Here is a 19,280-nt window from a genome sequence, read left to right as displayed (position 1 = left end):
AAACATGCTTGTAAAATCCTTGACAAACAACCAACTGGGTACAGTTGGACAAATATTCAATATTCAGGAGTGGATGTAGGCATCCTTTCTGTCATCAGAAAAACACATTTTCTCCAAGTTGGGGCAAGAGTTTACGCAAAATCCAAATTACCTGACGAGGCGTCTTCATCTTTTTTTTGTCTTTTTGTGCTTTATCCTGGGAGCATTCAATATAGCAACACTTGAAGATGTCGACTATATTTGTCAGGCATTCCAAAATGTATGGTAGGTGCTGATCAATTAGGACATTTAAAATCTGGTAAAAATAATTTTAAAATGACTTTTAAATGAGACAGACTACCAGTGTAGTGAAGCTAAAACAGGTGCTATGTATTCTCTTTGTTGTAAACGTTGGTACTGTGGCTGCAGTCTGTCAGTTTTGATTTTTGTTAATTCAATGAATAACCTGTTACAGTAGTTTAGTGAAGAAAAAATTAAAACATCAGCTTCTCTGTATCTGGCAGCATGAGAAAGGTTCTAACTCACGTTCTACTTTTTACACTTTAAAAAAGCTGTTTTAGTAACACTAAATCAATATAAAAAAATCACTAAATCAATAATCTATATAATATATATATTTAAACTGGAATCTAAAACTGTCTAAAGCAGTTTCTAATTTCTGAGTTCTTCTTTGGACTGTGAAGCCAAACTTACTATATTAATTTGAAACATCATCTTTAATTCATTAACAGTAATGAGAATTGATGTTTTTTCTTCTTTTTTTTCTTTAATTAAAAAATTACTTTTCATCTGGTTAATAATAAACATGTCAGCTGTATTAAAACACTTGTCACTACAGACATACATAGTGTTTTGTCAGCATAGTGATAACTGAGTGCCATGTTTTCTAATAATATAACCTTATGGAAGCATGTACTGAAAAAATAAAATTCGTGTGGAACATGATAAAGTAAACAATACTGAGCTAGAATAACAAACTACTTTCTAAATAAGATATGTCAAACCACTTTAAGACAGTTCCAGAAAGGCCAACCTAATTTTGAAGGTGGTTCATAAGACTATTATGATCTACCATATCAAACACTGCCCTTAAAAATGAACGTGGGCCATTATGAATTATGATGAATTATCTTATGGTTTTTGAGCCATATCTTTTTGAAAACATGCACCGCTAATTGAGGCTCAGAAAATGTAGGAACTTGATCGAATATCAGTAATTGTACAAGAACAGAGGGCTAAAAGGTTCAGATTTCAATTGAGATGTTTCCTACAAACCAATTATTCACTGCAGTGGGTTTTAAAAAGTGGTTAAATGGTTGAAAAGGGTTGTTTTCTTTTTATTGTTACCATTGAAGAATGCAGTCACCTCTCTTATTATACAGGCATGCAAACAGTTAAGGGCTAAAACAAGGTGAGAACATTGTGCAGATAGAGAAAGGCGGACAGGGGCACATCCCCTTGGGGAAATGTTTAAAGATATTGACTTTATCTGCTCGTTTCTGGTTATTGCAAGTAGTGCTGCGTCACACTTCAGCAGGGGGCTGAGGCGAGGAGCTGGCACTGGAGCAGGGGCAATACCAGGATCAGACACAGGAGATGGGACCGGGCAATAACTGGACCTGGATGGGGCACCGGGGCACGAATTAGGATGCCGGACCATGAGGGACTAGACAAGACTCTGAAGACCCAGGAACAGGGACAAAGACAGACATGTCCACTGGGACGGACGCGCCCCGGGGCACCGTGACGGAGACCGACACGGGAACTGGAACCACAACTGAAGCAGGGACAAGAACGGACACAACCGCGGAGACTAGGACAGTTCCAGGAACTGGGGAAGGGACAAACAGGAGCAGACAAGGAGGCAGGCATGCTGGGCGACTGAGAGGCTGAGCAGGCGGCCACAGAAGAAAACAGACCGACAACGCGGCCGCAGGAGTCATGGAAGGCGGGGAGCTTGGGTGAGAGGCCGAGGACGCGGCCTCTGTAGTCACTGGGGTGCTGCAGGGAGACGTTCCAGGAGCCAAACTCAGGGGCACGCAGTCCCCTGAAATAAAAGAAAGTAAAAAGAAGGCCTACACCCCCTGGGGGACCTGGACATCGGACAGCGAAGCAGAGGGGGCTGGACCTGCCTGAGGTCCAGGCCAAGATGGATGTTTCAACCCTCTGCCTGGTGATTTGAGTTCCAGTCCCGACACAACTCTACAAGGGCAGCCATGCCAGCCTGCACACGTGCCAAGCGGCTGTCTCCCAACCTGGGGACGTCTTTTCCCAGGAAAGAGTCCGTCTCAGAAAAGCGTCCGTCTTGTACCAGTCTGTCTTGTCCATAAACCCATGGGCTGTCAGGGTATTACGCAGACATTCAGTGTCCGTACTTGTAGGCATTGCTATACAGGTGAAGGCTTCTTCAATAAGCCTAACGCTGCATCTCTGGGGTGGCTGGTCATTCTGTACTGCCTTAGCGGGAACGAGGTAGGATGCAGGTGCAGAGAGATGTTTAATATAAGCGCGGAAAATTTAACAAAAATAAATGGGAGGCTAACGCAGAGGCTAAAACAGATGCGAAACACTAGGGAACACTAAGGCAATCCAAAACAAACAAAAAAAAACAAGTAAAAAGGCAATGGAATATAACAACAACAGAGTAGAGACATAGGCTGAGTAATGGAATAACAACAGCACAGACATAGACAGAACCCATGACACAAACTAGCAAGCAACAGTGACAATCACAGAGAAACAGGAAAAAAAAAAAAAAATCTCAGGGGGCTTAAATATTCAAACTGACGAGGTAATAACAAGACACACGTGAAACCAATAACAGGCGGAGAACAAAACAAGGGGGTGGAACAGAACAAAACCAAAACAAGGAAGCACCTGGAAACAAAACCAGGAAGAAAACAGAAAGCGCTTGAAAGCTAGAGATAGCAGAATAACCACAATTTATTTTACATTGGGAAGACTCCTCAACCTTTTTATCTCCTCGGCTCACGAGAACGAAGAGATACACACTGAGGCCTTTCCTGCCAGTAATCCGAGAAGACCCACCCTACTCTGCTTCTGATTGGCTAGTAGTTATTGCCTTCGTTTGTTAGGAGTGAGATGCTTATGGTAAGAATATCAGGGTCAGAGCCTGAGCCTGAGAATTTATAAAAGGCAGAGTAGGAGTGGGTCTTCGCAGCATGTGGGTGGGAAAAAATGCAGTCCAGAGAAGGTAAACAAGTCTTTCTGAACTTTTGCTGTTGTCAGTCATCCAACCCCCGCCCCCGAAAAATTTCTCCTCGGATCTGCAGAAATCTCATAGGTGAATTCATTTGATCTCAAAACAGCGAATTTGGGCAAAGGTTCAGGAATTTGCATCTCTGATTATTACTTTCAATGCAACATTTTAGAATTTTAGAATGTACTTTAGTTAATAGTACATTATGGTCCAAACCCTCCAACGCCCCTTTCAGCTTTTTTTCAGCAGTTCATTTTGCTGCAGCTGCTTGGTTTTCCTCAGCCCCCGGTTTGTCATAGATGTAGTTTTGGTGCAACTATATCTAGAGTTGATCTCAACCTTGAGTTGAAGATGTCAACCATTTCATGTTGTTTTTTTTCCCCCAGAAAGAAAAAAAAAAAAAAGATTGGTGGTTGATGCATTAACATGCATTTTCTTTTTAAAATTCAAATTCTTAGCCCTTTAATTTGTGGTGTCTAATGTAATAGCAATAACAATCTGAGACTGTAACATCTACAGTTTCATGAACATTTAAACACAAGCCACTTGGATGTAATAACTGGATGTAATGTATACCCTTGGTTATGTGTGGGATTTGTAATGTGCTGGTAAAAATTATTGTTGGGTTGTATAAAATTTATGAAATATTTTTTACCTAATGCATTATCATTATGTAAGTTAAAATCGTCATTAAGAAGCATCTTATCACAGCAAGTACCACAGAGAGACAATAGTTGAGAAACACAGATAGAGAAAGGGGTGTTTGTTTTGGTGGATGGTAAACTGTCATTAGCAGTGAGCGTTCTGCCATTTCTATGTTAAATTAAAATCATATTGATACCACAGAAAGCCACAGCAGATAACAACGTGTCTTAAGGTTTGTAGAGATTTATGCAGATAAACGCTATTGGTCTGTTACTTCACCCTCTGCTGTTCACTTAATGACTTAATTACACAATTAGAAGTGTAGAGGCCTGGTATTCTGAAGAAATAGTAAACTCATACAAAATGTGATAAATATGTGCCAGCTTGAACTGGACATTTATAGGCCTTCTCTGTTCTATAGCAACTATGCGATGCGGCGTGACGCGGTGCGAAACGCCTGGTTTGCAGTGGCTTTAATGCTGAAAGTAGCGCGTTGCACTGTCAGGCACATTGATTTGTACACCCTTAAATGTGACTAATGGACTAATACCTTCTATTCATAACAAGTATAGAGGCACTACAGCATTTGCTGAAAATATGGTTAGTAACAAAGTATATAATGACTACCTTCAAACCTATATTTTTAAGTCCTGGTTAGCTAGCTCAGAGGTTAAAGTACATGATTTGTTATTGGAAGGTTGTTGGGCCATGTTGGGCCCCTCAGCAAGACCCTTAACCCTCAAGTCGTAGTCACTCATAATTGTAAGTTGCTTTGGATAAAAGTGTCAGGTAAATGTAGCTTATGTTATCTAGCTAACATTATCCCACAGAAAAATATTTTTGTTGATTGGATACTGAATGAGAAGTGACTTGTTATTCCCCTTTATTCCATTTGAGTGCAGCTTTTAAGCATGTAGAGAAATTACTGTTTTAATGGATTGCTGATAGTCCATAATGATCTAAAAAAGTTCTGTGCCTAATTACTTCAGGGAGGCATCTCTGGTCTTGAGAATGATTTCCACCTCACCCCAAGACCAGGACAAGACCCATTCTAATTGATATTGAAACCAAGACCGAGACCTCACTCGAGTACTACAACACTAAGTTCCTTCAGCAGTTTGCTCTGATGAGCAGATGTGTCATTAACTAAGCACTAATGTCTCCGTTTTTACTTTTCTAGCATTGTCTAAAACTCCATTGCCTGAAGGACATGAGATAAAAGCATAACCTGTAGTGAGTCTGTTTCACGTGCTTTACAGTCACCTCTTATTTTCCGATGTTGTGAGCGTTGATTCTAGAGAGGATGGGAGCTGAGGGCTTCAAACCAAACCCGTTGCTCGAAGCGAGCTCTGGCCGTCGTGTCAGTGGAGACCTCAGCCTTCGCTGATGTTTGCGAACGTAGATGTTTGCGGACTTTATCGATCATGGGGGTGAACGGGATGATCCCCGGCCTTAGCGGCAGGGAGGGAGTAAAGGCTGCTGTCAAAGTGCTCCTGCCGCCTTGGGACACGCCCCTCCTGTGACCTAGATCCAGATAGATTGGTGGCACTAGCAAAACAGGAGACATCACAAGCCATTTCTAGATATTTTTTCTGTCCATAGAATTTGGTCTGTTGATATAACAGAACAGTGCTATAATTTGCTGCTCCGGAGACTCGAGTTCTTTACTCAGATGTTGGAGCTCCCTGTTCTCCTTAGTCGCCATTTTGTGATTTAAAATCAACACAAAAAACTCTAATAACTCATTTTGGACATTTCTACAGCGATGTGACTACAGCCACTCAGACTTTGACTCTACAAATTTGACTCCGCAAATTTGACTCTACTCCCTCTCTCTCCACACACCCCCTGGTGCGTGCGGATGTGTATGTGTGTGCGGGTCTGTGTGTGTGTGTGTGTGTGTGTGTGTGTGTGTGTGTGTGTGTGTGTGTGTGTGTGTGTGTGTGTGTGTGTGTGTGTGTGTGCATCCAGCCATGCAGCACAGCACTAAAAGCCTCATGCCAGATGGCTAGTTAGATAAGCAAGAAAGGCCTGCTGTTGCTATTCAATATGATCTTTGCTATGTCTGTGGCCCGGCAGCTACGCGATGCCGATTGGGGTGCCCGTTCTCTCAGGAGACCCTTTGCGTACCCTGCCTCTCATTATCCTAAGCCCCGCCTCTACCTTTCCCAAATCACGGCAGGGATCAGGCGCCATGCAGGGCATCACGCTACATGCTGACGATCCTTTCCAAGCTCACCGCTCCTTTCGAGAGCAAGCGTGCTTCAGAATGACGGGGCGGGGGCTGACTGACCTTCCCATGTCATTACCTGATGCGTGTCCTCCAACAGATGCATGTCACTGGAATGCTCCATGGGTTCTGTCAGACGTGGCGCAGAGCGCTCGAAAAGAGGACGGCGTGGCCGCCTTTCATCACCTGGCTCGATGGCGCGTTCCCAATGCTCTCTACCCTGTCGTGTGCGTTTGGAAGCGCGGCAGAGCTCTATTGCTGTTCCCTTCAAAAGGGACCGGTGACCAGCCCACAGGGCAGACTTTGCAGTAGCTTTTCTGGTCTACTGGCTGGAGAACTGAGCACGGTTGTTGGTTAACTAATGTTTTAATGAGGCCAGGTTGGGGGGACAGGCTTTGAGTGGTGAACATGAAAACATACCAGTGGAGTGGGGTATGAGGGGCCCTCTACACACTTGACACTTGCTGTAGGTGTGAGTCTGCGTCATTAGACGCTACTTAGTGTCCGCCTGCGGACGCGCACGAGGGAACAAAGGTTGTCTGAGAGAAATATTACAGAGATATATTAGACAATAATATTAGAGAGAAATATTATAGAGATATATTAGAAGTTCTGGTGTGCCTCTGCTGACAGGCGAAAGATGTCAGGGTGACTGACAATGTAATTAATACCTGTTGTCTTCCATTGATGAGCAGACAGCTCCCCACCTTCAAGGGGATAGCTGCGGCTGTTGCCAGGCAGCCGTTGCCTGTTGCTAGGCGATGGTTGCTTTAAGGGGCCAGAGGGGTAAAAGGGAGGACCTGGATTGCATGTGGATGAGGCATCGGTTATGACTTGAGCTTTTGTGGCTAGAAAGAGCTGCCGTGTCACATACTTGACATTACTTTTGAAGGAGCTCTTTGGATCCTCTCAAACACTCTCCTCCTTTGTCACTCTTTTTGTTGTGTGATGAGTTTTTTATACTGTACTTTGGCAGCTTGACTAACTTTAAGAAATGCATGCATGAGCTCACTCTTATTGAGGTCAGACTCAGATTCAAAACGTTATGGGATAAAGAGAGCATATACCCTGTAGACTTTAAAAAGCAGACTTATAGAGGAGGACCATGTGTGTATTTGGGATGGAGCGTGTGTGTGCCATTGAGTGTGAGAATGTGCGCTGGCGTGCGGTGGACTTAGAGGAGGAAGCCAGAGCCAAGATGTTCTCACTCACGCTGAGTGTGTTAATGAGTGAGATGTGGTAAATGACCTGCCATACCACCGAGACAATAGCACGTGTGGCCCTGCATGTCCGTCTCATCAGTTAAACCCTCCATATCTCTTGCACAATGATCGCTTTCAGTTCACCAGAGAAGCATTTGTGTTCTAGGACTGGACCAATTGGATCACTTCAACCACTCCGCTTATGTCTAAGTGAACACTAATAGACAACTGACATCATGAGGGCCATTACTTGGACGTGCTGAGAAATATTCAGCAGAAGTTGGAAGATTTTGAATGTCTGTGTGTTCTGAGGAACTTTGGAACTTTTTCCAACTAGACATTCACTGGCCTACACACACAAGTTAGCAGCCAGTGATGCGAAGAAAAACAGTTTAAGTCTCTAAAGGATATGTAGACAAAAGTCATCCCTTATGCTTAACTAGGATATTTTGGCAATTAGAGCTTTTGAAAGATGTTACTGCAAAAAGTCAACACGTATGTTCAGATACCCAGTACAAACAGTACAGGTATTATACAATACATAGTACAAATAGTAGTACATACCACAAATATTAGTACAAACATTTGTAGCTGCCTAGTACAAACATTAGTAGAGTTATACAATACAAACACTAGTATACATACCTAGTACAAACACTGGCCTAATACAAACAATAGTACAGTGACCTAATACAAACAATAGTACAGTCACCTAGCACAAACACTAATAGAGTTATCTAGTACAAACACTAGTAGTTACCTAGTACAAACACTAATAGAGCTGTCTAGTACAAACACTAGTAGTTACCTAGTACAAACACTAATAGAGTTACCTAGTACAAACACTAGTAGAGTTACCTAGTACAAACACTGGTAGAGTTATCTAGTACAAATACTGGTAGAGTGTTGCTGGACCCACTTGTTCTTACATTTACATTTATGGCATTTAGCTGAGAGACGAGACTAGAGATAGAATATAGACTGAATACAGAATCACAGAATACTGAAAGATCAAATGTAGATCAAATGTATTGTGTGTGTGATATATCTGTCATATAATGGATATTTATTTGTATTAGCTTTATCACAGATTCACCCCTGGGCTGTAGCATTTAGATATGGTTTTGAATATTAAAGAGTATAAAATGTTATAATAATTATTATTTATTTATTAAAACAGTGAATTCTTGGAAGGAGTTGTTTGAGGTATTTTGGTCTTTTTATACTTAAGGTCTATTAAACATGGTCACATTTCTTTTTCTCTGTATGTATAGGGTCGGTTACGTGCGATTTGGCTTTCTTTATAAACTGCAGACACTGAGCGAGATCTTGGTTAGGATCTGCAATGTAGAGCTACTCTGCAATTCATATTTACTTTGCAGGGCCAAATAGCCTCTCTCTCTCTCTCTCTCTCTCTCTCTCTCTCTCTCTCTCTCTCTCTCTCTCTCTCTCTCTCTATGTATCTCTGACAGTCTCTGTATCACTCTCCTGTTTGCAGCAGTTGGCCTGAAAAGAGGATGTGGGCGATTCATGTGTAATAATCAAATGAGACACTCTTTTCAGTGGCATCAGTGTGAGACTAGACAGATGCCACTTGTCCTGTGCCCATAGATGGAGCTAAAAGCAGGCATAGGATTATCTGCCATTATTAACAGAAGGAGACAGAGACAGCCAAGACCGCTACTTGCTGGAGTTGCAGTATCAGTATCAATAATGCAGCACAGTGACCCTGAGCCCAATGCCAGAGTGCATCCTCAATTTTATTGTTTACAATTAATCAAATGCATTTCACTTTATTGTGGCCTACAGGTGTCAATGGACAAGTGTGCATGTTTTGGTGTGCATGTTTTGAATGTCTGCATGTGAGTTTGCAAAAGGCTCCAATTTGCAATATGTAAATATGTACAATGTACAAAATCACAACCTGTAATATACAAACCTCAAAATTGTTTGTGTGCTTTGCAAGTCCTGATCAATCTCAGATCAATGTTGTGTGTGCAGTGTGATCATTATATCATTAAATCATTGTAAATTAATCATTGTAAATCCACAATACATGTTGCAATTGAAATACAGTAGCAATATAATTCCAGTATATGTGTTTGCATGTGTGTTTGTGTACAAACTTGCTTGTGTGTGTGTGTGTGTGTGTGTGTGTGTGTGTGTGTGTGTGTGTGCTTATATCTCGCCACCAGTACTAGCCTGGCCAATGTGAATGTGGAAATGTTTCTTTTTTGTAATTAGTCTACTGTCACTCTAACCTTTGCTAACTAAAGGTGACAGTTACAGCCAAGCGCTGCACTTTCCCTGCTACAGTAACGTTAGCTACGTCTGTAGCTTTGCAGCAGACATGCTCTAAAGCGCGGAGGGTTAGGTGGGCCTGACTAACAGGGACCTAGGTCTTAGTTCATCCACAAAAAGTAGATTTTATTTGTGTGTGTTTGTGTGAATATATTTTTTGATTAAAATATTTTAAAATATATTTAATAATAATAATAATACATTGTGTTTTATATCGCTTTTCAAGGATCCAAAGACACTTAAAATAGTCAATACAACCAAAGAGACATTGATAGACATATAAACAACATACAGTATACATAACAAAATTATTTCACACTTCATTTTGGTTAAACAGTGCCCATGTGTGTATATGAAAATTATTTGATATTATTCGCCTAATATATGCAAAATGTGTGTATGTGTACATGCTATGATAAAGGCTGTGATATGATCTTTTTTTTTTACTGGTGAACATAAAGAGTTTCAGTATAACATTAAATATATTAGATAATGGTTTGCAGTAATGTCATTTTACATTTAGATTTATTTTAATTTACTACTTTTACTTCTATAATGCAAAAATAACAAGCTATAAAAGTCAGTTTTATAGAATCCACACTCAAGTATAAAAGTAATCCTAATTTGATACTAAGGAGAAGTGATTATCAGTGCTAATATTGAACAATGCATTCTGAACTCAACCATATTTTGGTGCAGGAGCTGTGGACTTTTTAATCCTCTTGGTACGCAATAAGTCCAAGAGAGTACATAATAAATAAAAGGTTTCCAGATCAGACATAAACATTTTCCCAGGCCATGGATAGCTGCGGGTCATCATCACTTCTCATCATCATGTAGCATTCAGACTAATGGAATTTATGGAAAGCATTTTAATTATTTTCCTGGGAAATGTCAACTTTTTCATATTGCCAATTTAACTTTATAGCTCTAAATGGGTTTTTGGATTGCGAATGTGTTTGTACTGGGTTGCATTCAGTGTGGGGATATTCCAGTCAAATTTGTACAGACATGTCCAACATGATATCAGCTGACACCCATTAACCTTTGAACATGGGAAATAATTAGAGTTGAAAAGGAGCTGTGCACTGTGGGGCTTTAAGAAAGCAGTGAACGGATTCCCTTAAATACATATTAAACTGGTGCTTTTTGCTTTGCTCATCTGGGGAACAAATTTGCTACGCACACACTTACACCTTAGGGCTTGACCCCTGTTTTCGTAACAAAAATCCAGACCTGTTAGGTGTTCATTCCCATTAAAATGTATGTAAAACACTGACCAGGCACTTTATTATAAACACCTTATAATATTTTATTGATTAGAAACACAGTTAGAGCCCAAAGTCCATGTTTCGCGTAAGCTATTCTGTGGCCCTTCAAATACTTGGCCTCAGGACAGTGTGTATGTGTGTGTGTGTGTGTGTGTGTGTGTGTGTGTGTGTGTGTGTGTGTGTGTGTGTGTGTGTGTGTGTGTGTGTATTTGGATATTGGACCACCTGCCAGACAGCACTGACAATGATACCTGTACCAGCTCAGCACATGCTGCCGTGTCAGTGGTGGTACTGCTGCTACTAGGACAAGGTCATCCTAGTGGTGACTGACAGCCCAACAGGGTAACAGCTAGCTAGGCGTTCACCATCTAGTGCAGTGGTTAGTGCCTATAAACACAACAAAACCATAGCTACAGGAGAAACCTATTGTTGACAGACCACATGTGGTCACCTGGCTCTCTCTCTATGCCCCTGCTGGAGAGAAATCACTTATGTTATGACTAATACATGACATGTCATACAAACAGCTGAGATTTCACTCCATCTTGGTCACAAGTTTCTCTGTGTTTCGACATAACTGAGGTTAGAACTGAAACCAATGCTGGCATGTCTCTGTCTCTTGTGTGTTCTGCAGCTATATACATCTGTTCTTTGTAAACTGGCTTCAGACAGTTTATTTTGCAGTATCATGCACTTATAATTACTGTATGCAGTTCCATTAAAGAGGCTCATACAAATCATTTGATAGACACTTGGAACTTAAGTCAATTCTGATTTCATTTAGAAGTGCATCCAGTGCATTTTGGCTGAACCTGAATATATGAATCCATTAAGATAATCCTAATTACATTCCAGGCTGAAACAGCTCTATGATCGTGATGAGGAACGCCATGCGGCTGACTGGATTATAAAACATAGTTTTCATTGTCAGTATTTATCATTTTCGTTTGGACACATGACTCCTCTCCAGGGGATCGTTTTGAGCCCTGCATTGCCGCCTGCCTGTTTCTGTTTTTGGCTTGACAAAACTATAGGCCCTTTCCGAAACCATACACCCAGGACGTTTATTAATAATATTATACCATAGCTTCCATGTCAAATTGGTACCGTTTTTGATGACAGGCCTGGGTTTCTCGCTCTGTCTCAGGGGTGACAAAGACAGCCTGATACAATCACATTACATGTGGGAATGCTCAAGCGTGATTACTGTTCTACATTCTCCACGGAGACAGTGAATGAGAGAGATTCTCATGTGTCCTGTGACCTCGTTCAGTTGTCCGGTGTGAGCGTCCGACGGCTTTCCGATACGATGTTTTTGTCCCGGCTGTGCGCCGTCAATCCATTTGATCGCTACCTCTGCGTAGCCTTGGGGGGTCACGATTAGCGTTCTGGTATGAGAGACACTTTGTACTGTAGTGGGAAGGTGTTCATACGCAGCAGCAGTGCAATATAACATTTCTAACACAGAACGTTATGCTCGAGAGAAGTGCTGTTGCAGAATGCGCAAAGTTCTGCCAGTTTTCAGTGGTAAAACTTCAGTCACTTTTCCGGCTTCTGCTGGCTTAGACCAGGTGTTCTCACACTGAGCGACGGAGGATATCAAGTGACCCCCCCTCAGAAGAGTCCGAGCTGCAGCCCACAGCACACTCCTACTGCAGTGTTTTAGCTCTGCCTTACAGGGAAGCCGCATATGGCTAGGTTTTTAAAATCATTTTGCTTGGCGCTTCTGTAGCTCCACCTTATGGTGCAAATGTGTATCGCAAGCGCCACTGAGGCAAATCACGTGGCATTGATTTTAATCTTGCACTTCATACATGTCTGATATTTATTCTGAGTACATCATGCAATAAAAACATTTCCATTGTTTGCATATGTGTGGCGTGTTCTCTAGCAAAGATGCATTTAAAGTGTAAACTGGCATCATTTCTAAATTCCATGGAATATGTTGACAGTTAACATTAAGAAAGATCTGTTTTTGTTTGTGATTTTCCAGCACATAGAACACACTGCCAAATATGATGGGAGATCGCTGGCTACACTTCACATATAGCTCAGACCTATAGCGCAGAGTCTTGCAGAAGATAATATAATATATTGCATTAAGCGTGCACATTATGGGCCATAAACGCACGTGTGTGGGCCTGTCCGTTTACCAGGAGGCGGCTGCGAGAATGAGGAGCGGGTGTTTCGTGAGCGCGTGCGGCCCAGGAAGAGGCAGGGTGCCGTGCGCAGGAGAGTGCACCAGGTCAACGGACACAAGTTCATGGCCACCTACCTGCGGCAGCCCACCTACTGCTCACACTGCCGTGACTTCATCTGGTGAGTGGCAGCCTCCCATCAACCCCGTGTCCCGTTTACCGTTTCCGCAGAAGGGCCCCGAGCCCCGCGGCCATGGCGGGAGCAGGGGTCATGGGCCGGCACGGCCGACGCGTCCTCCTGCATGGACATGCACTGCCAAGCGCAGCGCTGTATGTAGGCAGCAGGCCGCCTGTTCTCCGCACCCAACTGATCAGGAGGGTCTGGCCAGGATGTGTTCAAAAGGGCCCTCCCGGCTAACTGGAGAAGGAGGGAAAACTGCAGGATAAACCCCGTCGGATGTAGCTTGGGGCTCTCTCCCTCTCTGTCTCAGTCTGGTTGGTTGGGTATGTCTGCGCGAGTGAACGCTTTGTGCGCGTGCTTGTTTGTTGCAGTGCTTGAACGGGAGCAAGCATTATAAAACGAACTGAGCCGTGTCCCTTTCTCTCCACGCAGGGGTGTCCTAGGCAAGCAGGGCTACCAGTGTCAAGGTAAATCCCAACACATCCTGCCATGCGTTGGTCTCACTATGCCCGGTGCATCACAGGAACGAGTGCGGCTGCTCTGTTGTACAGGAAAATCAAGGTGAGCACCGAGGTGCGTGTTTCCTCACTGCCTCTCTGTTTTGCCGCTCAGTGTGCACATGCGTGGTCCACAAACGCTGCCACCAGCTCATCATCACCAAATGCGCCGGCCTCAAGAAACAGGAGGACATGGCCGAGGAGGTGAGACATGGCCCATCTCCGCTTCAGCCCCGTGGTGGGGGGGTTGGACGAGGGATACGCCCCGGTGCTCTTTCAGTAGAGGGAATGAGGGTAGCAGCCATAACCATGCCAGTCCCGGACGACACAGCAGCTTTTATCGGGCTCACGGGCCTTTTCCGTGTTCTCGTCGCCCCCTGCAGGTGGGCTCGCAGCGCTTCAGTGTAAACATGCCTCACAAGTTCAGCATTCACAACTACAAGGTGCCCACTTTCTGTGATCACTGCGGCTCGCTGCTCTGGGGGCTAATGCGGCAGGGGCTGCAGTGCAAAGGTGAGCAAGACAACGTGACCCACACGCACACCCACCCACTCCTACATGCTTCAGAAAACAGACAAATCCTTTTTTGGCCATCTCTCTCTGTCTCTTCTGCCCTCTGCGCAGTTTGCAAGATGAATGTACACAGGCGCTGCGAAAGTAACGTTGCCCCTAACTGCGGGGTGGACGCGCGGGGGATCGCCAAAGTACTGTCCGACCTGGGGGTGACGCCTGATAAGATCTCCAGCAGCGTGCAGCGAAGGAAAAAGGCAAGCAGGGGTCACGGGGTCACAGAGCTCTCTGGACTCCGAAGGGGCACGGCTGAAGCCAGAAAATCACTTCAGTTAATTGCAGTGAATTCTCATTCACCTGCCAACACTCTTATACATGAACATTCTGGGAAAGTAAAGGCATAGGTTCGTGGGAATGTGGGAATGTCATCAACGCCTGCTGCAGCTTGCCTTTCATTCCTTTCAGATAAAGGTCCTAATATAGCAGGAACTGTGTCCTAGTTTCCTCCGGCTTCCCACTGCCTTCCGCAGACTCCTCACTGTTCTGTGCTGGTAATGAGGTTTACGCTGCCCTGCTTGTCGCTGAAAGTCTAGCCCTTTCAAGTTGTTGTTGTTGTTTTGTTTTTTTTTTGGTCATTTCATTGCTTTTGTGAAGTCCTGGAACAGACTGACTACCTTATATCAGCACAGTGGGGGAGAGAAAGTGGATGAGAATGTTGCTAGTGTACTTGCATGCCCCACATTACTGGGCAAAGTGCTATAGTCAGCGTGTTGGCTGGGACGAAGGGATCAGACACGGCAGAGTATGCGTGTGATCCAAGTTCTGCACTGGCGCCGATGATGATGGTCCTATGTCCTGCACAGATTAGTCAAGGCCCAGATCCACAGCCTCTGCCGATTTCCCCACAAATGGAGGAGGACCGGTCCAAATCTGCACCCACGTCGCCATGTGACCAGGGTAAGCACACACTCAACATCTGTCGCCATGTGACCAGGGTGAGCACACACTCAACATGTCACCATATGACCAGGGTAAGCACACACTCAACATCTGTCGCCATGTGACTAGGGTAAGCACACAGTCAACATCTGTCGCCATGTGACCAGGGTGAGCACACACTCAACATCTGTCAACAGACTCCTTTGTTATCTAGATAGCAAATTATTTCAATGTCTGAACTGTTGTGAAACCAAATAATACTTCGCCAAATATCACCAGACTTTTTGTGAGATCAGGGAAAAAATGTTTTTTCAGCAATCAACGGCTGTGTAAATGTTGGTAACAAACGCTAATGTACGTCTGTTAGTGTTTGTTTGCTATGCTTTTATTATTTGAATGAAATGTATTGTAGCCCAATGGTGCATCTTCAGAGGGACTCTTCCTTGCTCGTTGTTGTTTGAGAAGGGCAGTTCCATTATATCCACCAGACATGAAGGATCTGGAAAACATGAGGAAGGCACTGTCATTCGACCACCAAGAGGAGGAGCATAAACCCGACCCGCCTCCATCCCCGAGCAAGGGCGGGTCCGAGGAGACGGGGGAGGGGCGCGAGAACGGGGAGGTGAAGACGCTGCAGACCAAGCGGATGAGCCTGGAGGATTTCAGCTTCATCAAAGTTCTTGGCAAGGGCAGCTTCGGCAAGGTAAGGCCCCCTCTCAGCAGAGCTTTTCTGGAGATGTTCATGAGCTTTGAAAAAGACTTGGCACTTTTATGGGGGTACATCACATCAGAATCTGAAACGCCGTATTTCAGTTTGAGTTTGTGGAGTGAAACGTGCTTTACTGCCAAGTAATGGATAAAGGGCCACGTGCGAGACCTGCTCACGTGAACAGATTCATTCTTTAATAGCTTTTTATGTGTGATTTAAGAGGACTTGCACAAATTTTCTCAGGTGAAAGATTTTCTCTTATGTTGATCGACAGCTGTTTGTTGAGTTTGAATATAAAAATGATGTTTTGATGAATAATCATGGTGCAATTATCCTCTTTGGATCTTGCGTTTAATTTCATTCTAAATAGCCACAATAGCCATTCGTCTGATCTGCTAAGGCCTATGTGTTGGACGTGGAGTGCAAATTAGCTTTCAATTAAAATGAATTGAATTCATTCAACAGTTTGCAATGCTGCTAACAACTGCCTCTGTCTAGGAGAGCATCATCCGTTGCAACACCTGATGGTGCATCGTCCCATCATGACATGAATTTTCTGCACCTCTGTGCTTGAGTGAAACTTTTGTTTGTCATTTTTATCTTTGCACACTGATTTGGTATCACACCACATCTTACGTGAGTGCGCTTAGTCTTAAAATGCATTTTGGCGCTTCAAATATGCAAATTCAGTGAACATGTGCTCTTTGGACGAACAGATCTGGGGCCTTTGTATAAAACCTTGCATGGATTCCAGAATGAAAGTGTGTGTGTGCACACATAATAGGAAATGATTTATACAGCTGCATGTACATCTACACAGAGCCAGCACTGACCAATGTGGTGCCCTATGCAAGATTTTGGCCCGGTCCCTTTCATCATTTATTCATCAATCATTGTGTTTATACACTCACACAGGCACTGCACAGTATTGTCTTTTTGAGGTTTACTTTAGAAACAAACATGGTGTTAAATTGTTAAAACAGTATTAAAGAAACAAGTGACATTAAATAAATTATAAGAGCATAGGATATAGGATAACTAATATATAGAGGAGTGTGTGTGTGTGTGTGTGTGTGTGTGTGTGTGTGTGTATGACCATTGGGTGTCACAATATATTAAAAAAAACTGCAGATGGTAAAACCCATCTAATAATGGCATCTAAGCCACATGATAGCCTATAACATTCCAAACAAACATTAAGAGTTCATTAGGCCTAGTGTTCATGCACAAAGCATGTGTTCAGTGATTCTCTTACATCATGCATGCTGTTTTCTGTAAATATCAAACACAGTGAATGAAATGAAAGGCTTACATCTATTAATGACAAAAAGAAACACATCTTAATGAACTATTAGAAGCAAACCTTGGCTAGCTAACTAGATAAAGATGTCAGTACAAATGTTTGCCTGATTTCTTCAGACAGTGGGTTGTTTAGGCAGGCAACTCACTTAATTTTGAGAAATATGCTTTTTTTTTTTTTTATGTAGGTAATTTTCCAAACATCTGAATAGTTTTTGCAAATTTCCCTAATGAATGTGGGGTGGAGTAAATGACAATAACTTGCTAGATAGGTAGCTATGTATTAAATTAACGAACACTATCTAGCTAGTCATTATAACTTTGCTCCTAGCACTTGATGGTAACTATTCTATGTAAGAGAAAAGTATTCATTCATCACATTACATTACCTGTGTCTTTTTGCCATCTTTCGTCCTCTTCATTGGTCTGCTCAGTGACATCAGCCACAAACGCATGTTTGAGTGGCAGCATGTAGCTACAATAGCATACAGCAGCACAGCGGTAAAAGTTTAAAGACTCACTTTGAAAACTCGCTTTGCTACAATAATGATCTGGAGCGATAAACGTAGTGCATTGAAAGAAATACATAGAGTACATAGAAACAGGATAATTAATTACGCTACACAAATGCATCACGTAACACATCAGACATCAACCTGTTTAAGCCCGAATGCTTTTCATGAATAAGTAACCTACATGCAGTAATTATGGGGTAGCATAATTTAATATGGAATGTTGCGTGCGAGGAAGGGGATTTGTATTTTTGCCTCAGGGTATCGTCGATTCCCGCGCTCTACGAACATTGATGACTATGACTCGATGCATGGGTCAAAGCGTCCGTAAATATTTTTCCACCAAGTATTTCTTTACAAATCCCAGCACATTGCAATGCACCGTTTATAACCAAGGCCATTTACCAGAACCAGGTGAAGTTACTAGCGTTTGCTGAGTTTAATGTAGTACGGTTGAAGTTTACAACGAAAGTACGAAAAATGTAAGATAATAATAGGAAAATACTCTTGCATGAGGCCCAATGACTGATAAGTAGTATAATGTGCTGACGTTTGAAAAAGGAATATACTTTTTAAAAAAATGATTGTGTCTATTTTCATCCCACCTCTGCTATTACTCCACCATCCTAGCTCCTGTAGATAAACACTCTACCTGTCAGTTTAGCAGCAGACTGCCACCTTGATGGGCTTTCAGATTTCTAGCCACTCTAACGTTGGCACTAGTAGAGGCTGAACGAGTCTGTTTAGTTTATCCGTTCTCGCCCTTATAAAGCTTGGCCTGAGTTTTAGTTTTGTGTGAAATCACTTAAAGTAGATAACGATCGTTTATAAATGTATTGTGCTGTCAACTATAAAATAATTATACAAGAAAATCACTGCCCTTCCCCTTTCTGAGCTCATGAACTCATACCTTATTTCTCGTAGTTTAGAATCGCACGCAGCACAGCTCTGTCTGGATTTTGTACAGCTAAAACTCGATCCAGTTGGTCTTTTGTTGGATGTTTATGCACATGTTTTCGATAATCAAATGCTCTAATTTCATATTTTGATTTTTGGAACTACTTCTAACTGCTGAAGAGTGGCTCAACGATTTGTAAACTTTACCAAAAAAGCTGGCAGAACTCATAGATGCTGTTTTATATTTATATTTATTAAGATTATTTGGCAGAAAATTGACATAACTATAGTGGGACTTTCTTGGTTGGGGAGGTGATTGTTGTTGTTGTTTTTGCATGCTTTATTGACTTCACTGGACTGTATGTAGCCCAGTGAGCAGTACATTACCAGTGGAATTTTTCAATGGAAGGCTAGAATCAACAATTTTAGCAAGTAAGGGGTACGACAGCTCGCCATCTCCTGTTGCTGGCATTACTGAAGCGCGTGTGTGCGTGCGTGTGCGTGTGCGTGTGTGTGTGCGCGCGTGCACGCAGGTGATGCTGGCTGAGCTGAGAGGCACAGACGAGGTGTACGCAGTGAAGGTGCTGAAGAAGGACGTAATCCTGCAGGATGACGACGTAGACTGCACCCTGACTGAGAAGCGCATTCTGGCCTTGGCCAGGAAGCACCCCTACCTGACCCAGCTCTTCTGCTGCTTCCAGACCAAGGTACAGTGCCTGCGCCGCCCTC

The 19,280-nt window shown here is 43.0% G+C and overlaps 1 protein-coding gene across 3 annotated transcripts in view; it reads left to right on the top strand.

Annotated features, from left to right (window-relative positions):
• prkceb (protein kinase C, epsilon b) overlaps positions 1–19,280 on the top strand; it is a 70,196-nt gene that overhangs the window by 26,345 nt on the left and 24,571 nt on the right. For 2 of the 3 annotated variants that reach the window (XR_014126271.1, XM_027002512.3), the window contains exons 3-10: positions 13,026–13,188; positions 13,621–13,655; positions 13,801–13,889; positions 14,069–14,198; positions 14,310–14,452; positions 15,059–15,152; positions 15,623–15,837; positions 19,085–19,258. Coding sequence is in view for 2 of the 3 variants with exons in the window: in XM_027002512.3 (XP_026858313.1) it covers positions 13,026–13,188; positions 13,621–13,655; positions 13,801–13,889; positions 14,069–14,198; positions 14,310–14,452; positions 15,059–15,152; positions 15,623–15,837; positions 19,085–19,258 (1,043 nt within the window). In the remaining variant the exon portion in view is untranslated. Of the gene's footprint in view, positions 1–2,655; positions 3,215–13,025; positions 13,189–13,620; positions 13,656–13,800; positions 13,890–14,068; positions 14,199–14,309; positions 14,453–15,058; positions 15,153–15,622; positions 15,838–19,084; positions 19,259–19,280 lie in introns of those variants that run through there. The other variant, XM_027002513.3, reaches the window with a different exon arrangement.

This window comes from Electrophorus electricus, chromosome 12 (genome assembly GCF_041902795.1).
Source record: "Electrophorus electricus isolate QZ-2024a chromosome 12, ASM4190279v1, whole genome shotgun sequence".
In the NCBI taxonomy this organism is placed as follows: Eukaryota; Metazoa; Chordata; class Actinopteri; order Gymnotiformes; family Gymnotidae; genus Electrophorus; species Electrophorus electricus.
This window is presented reverse-complemented; position numbering and strand designations above follow the sequence as displayed.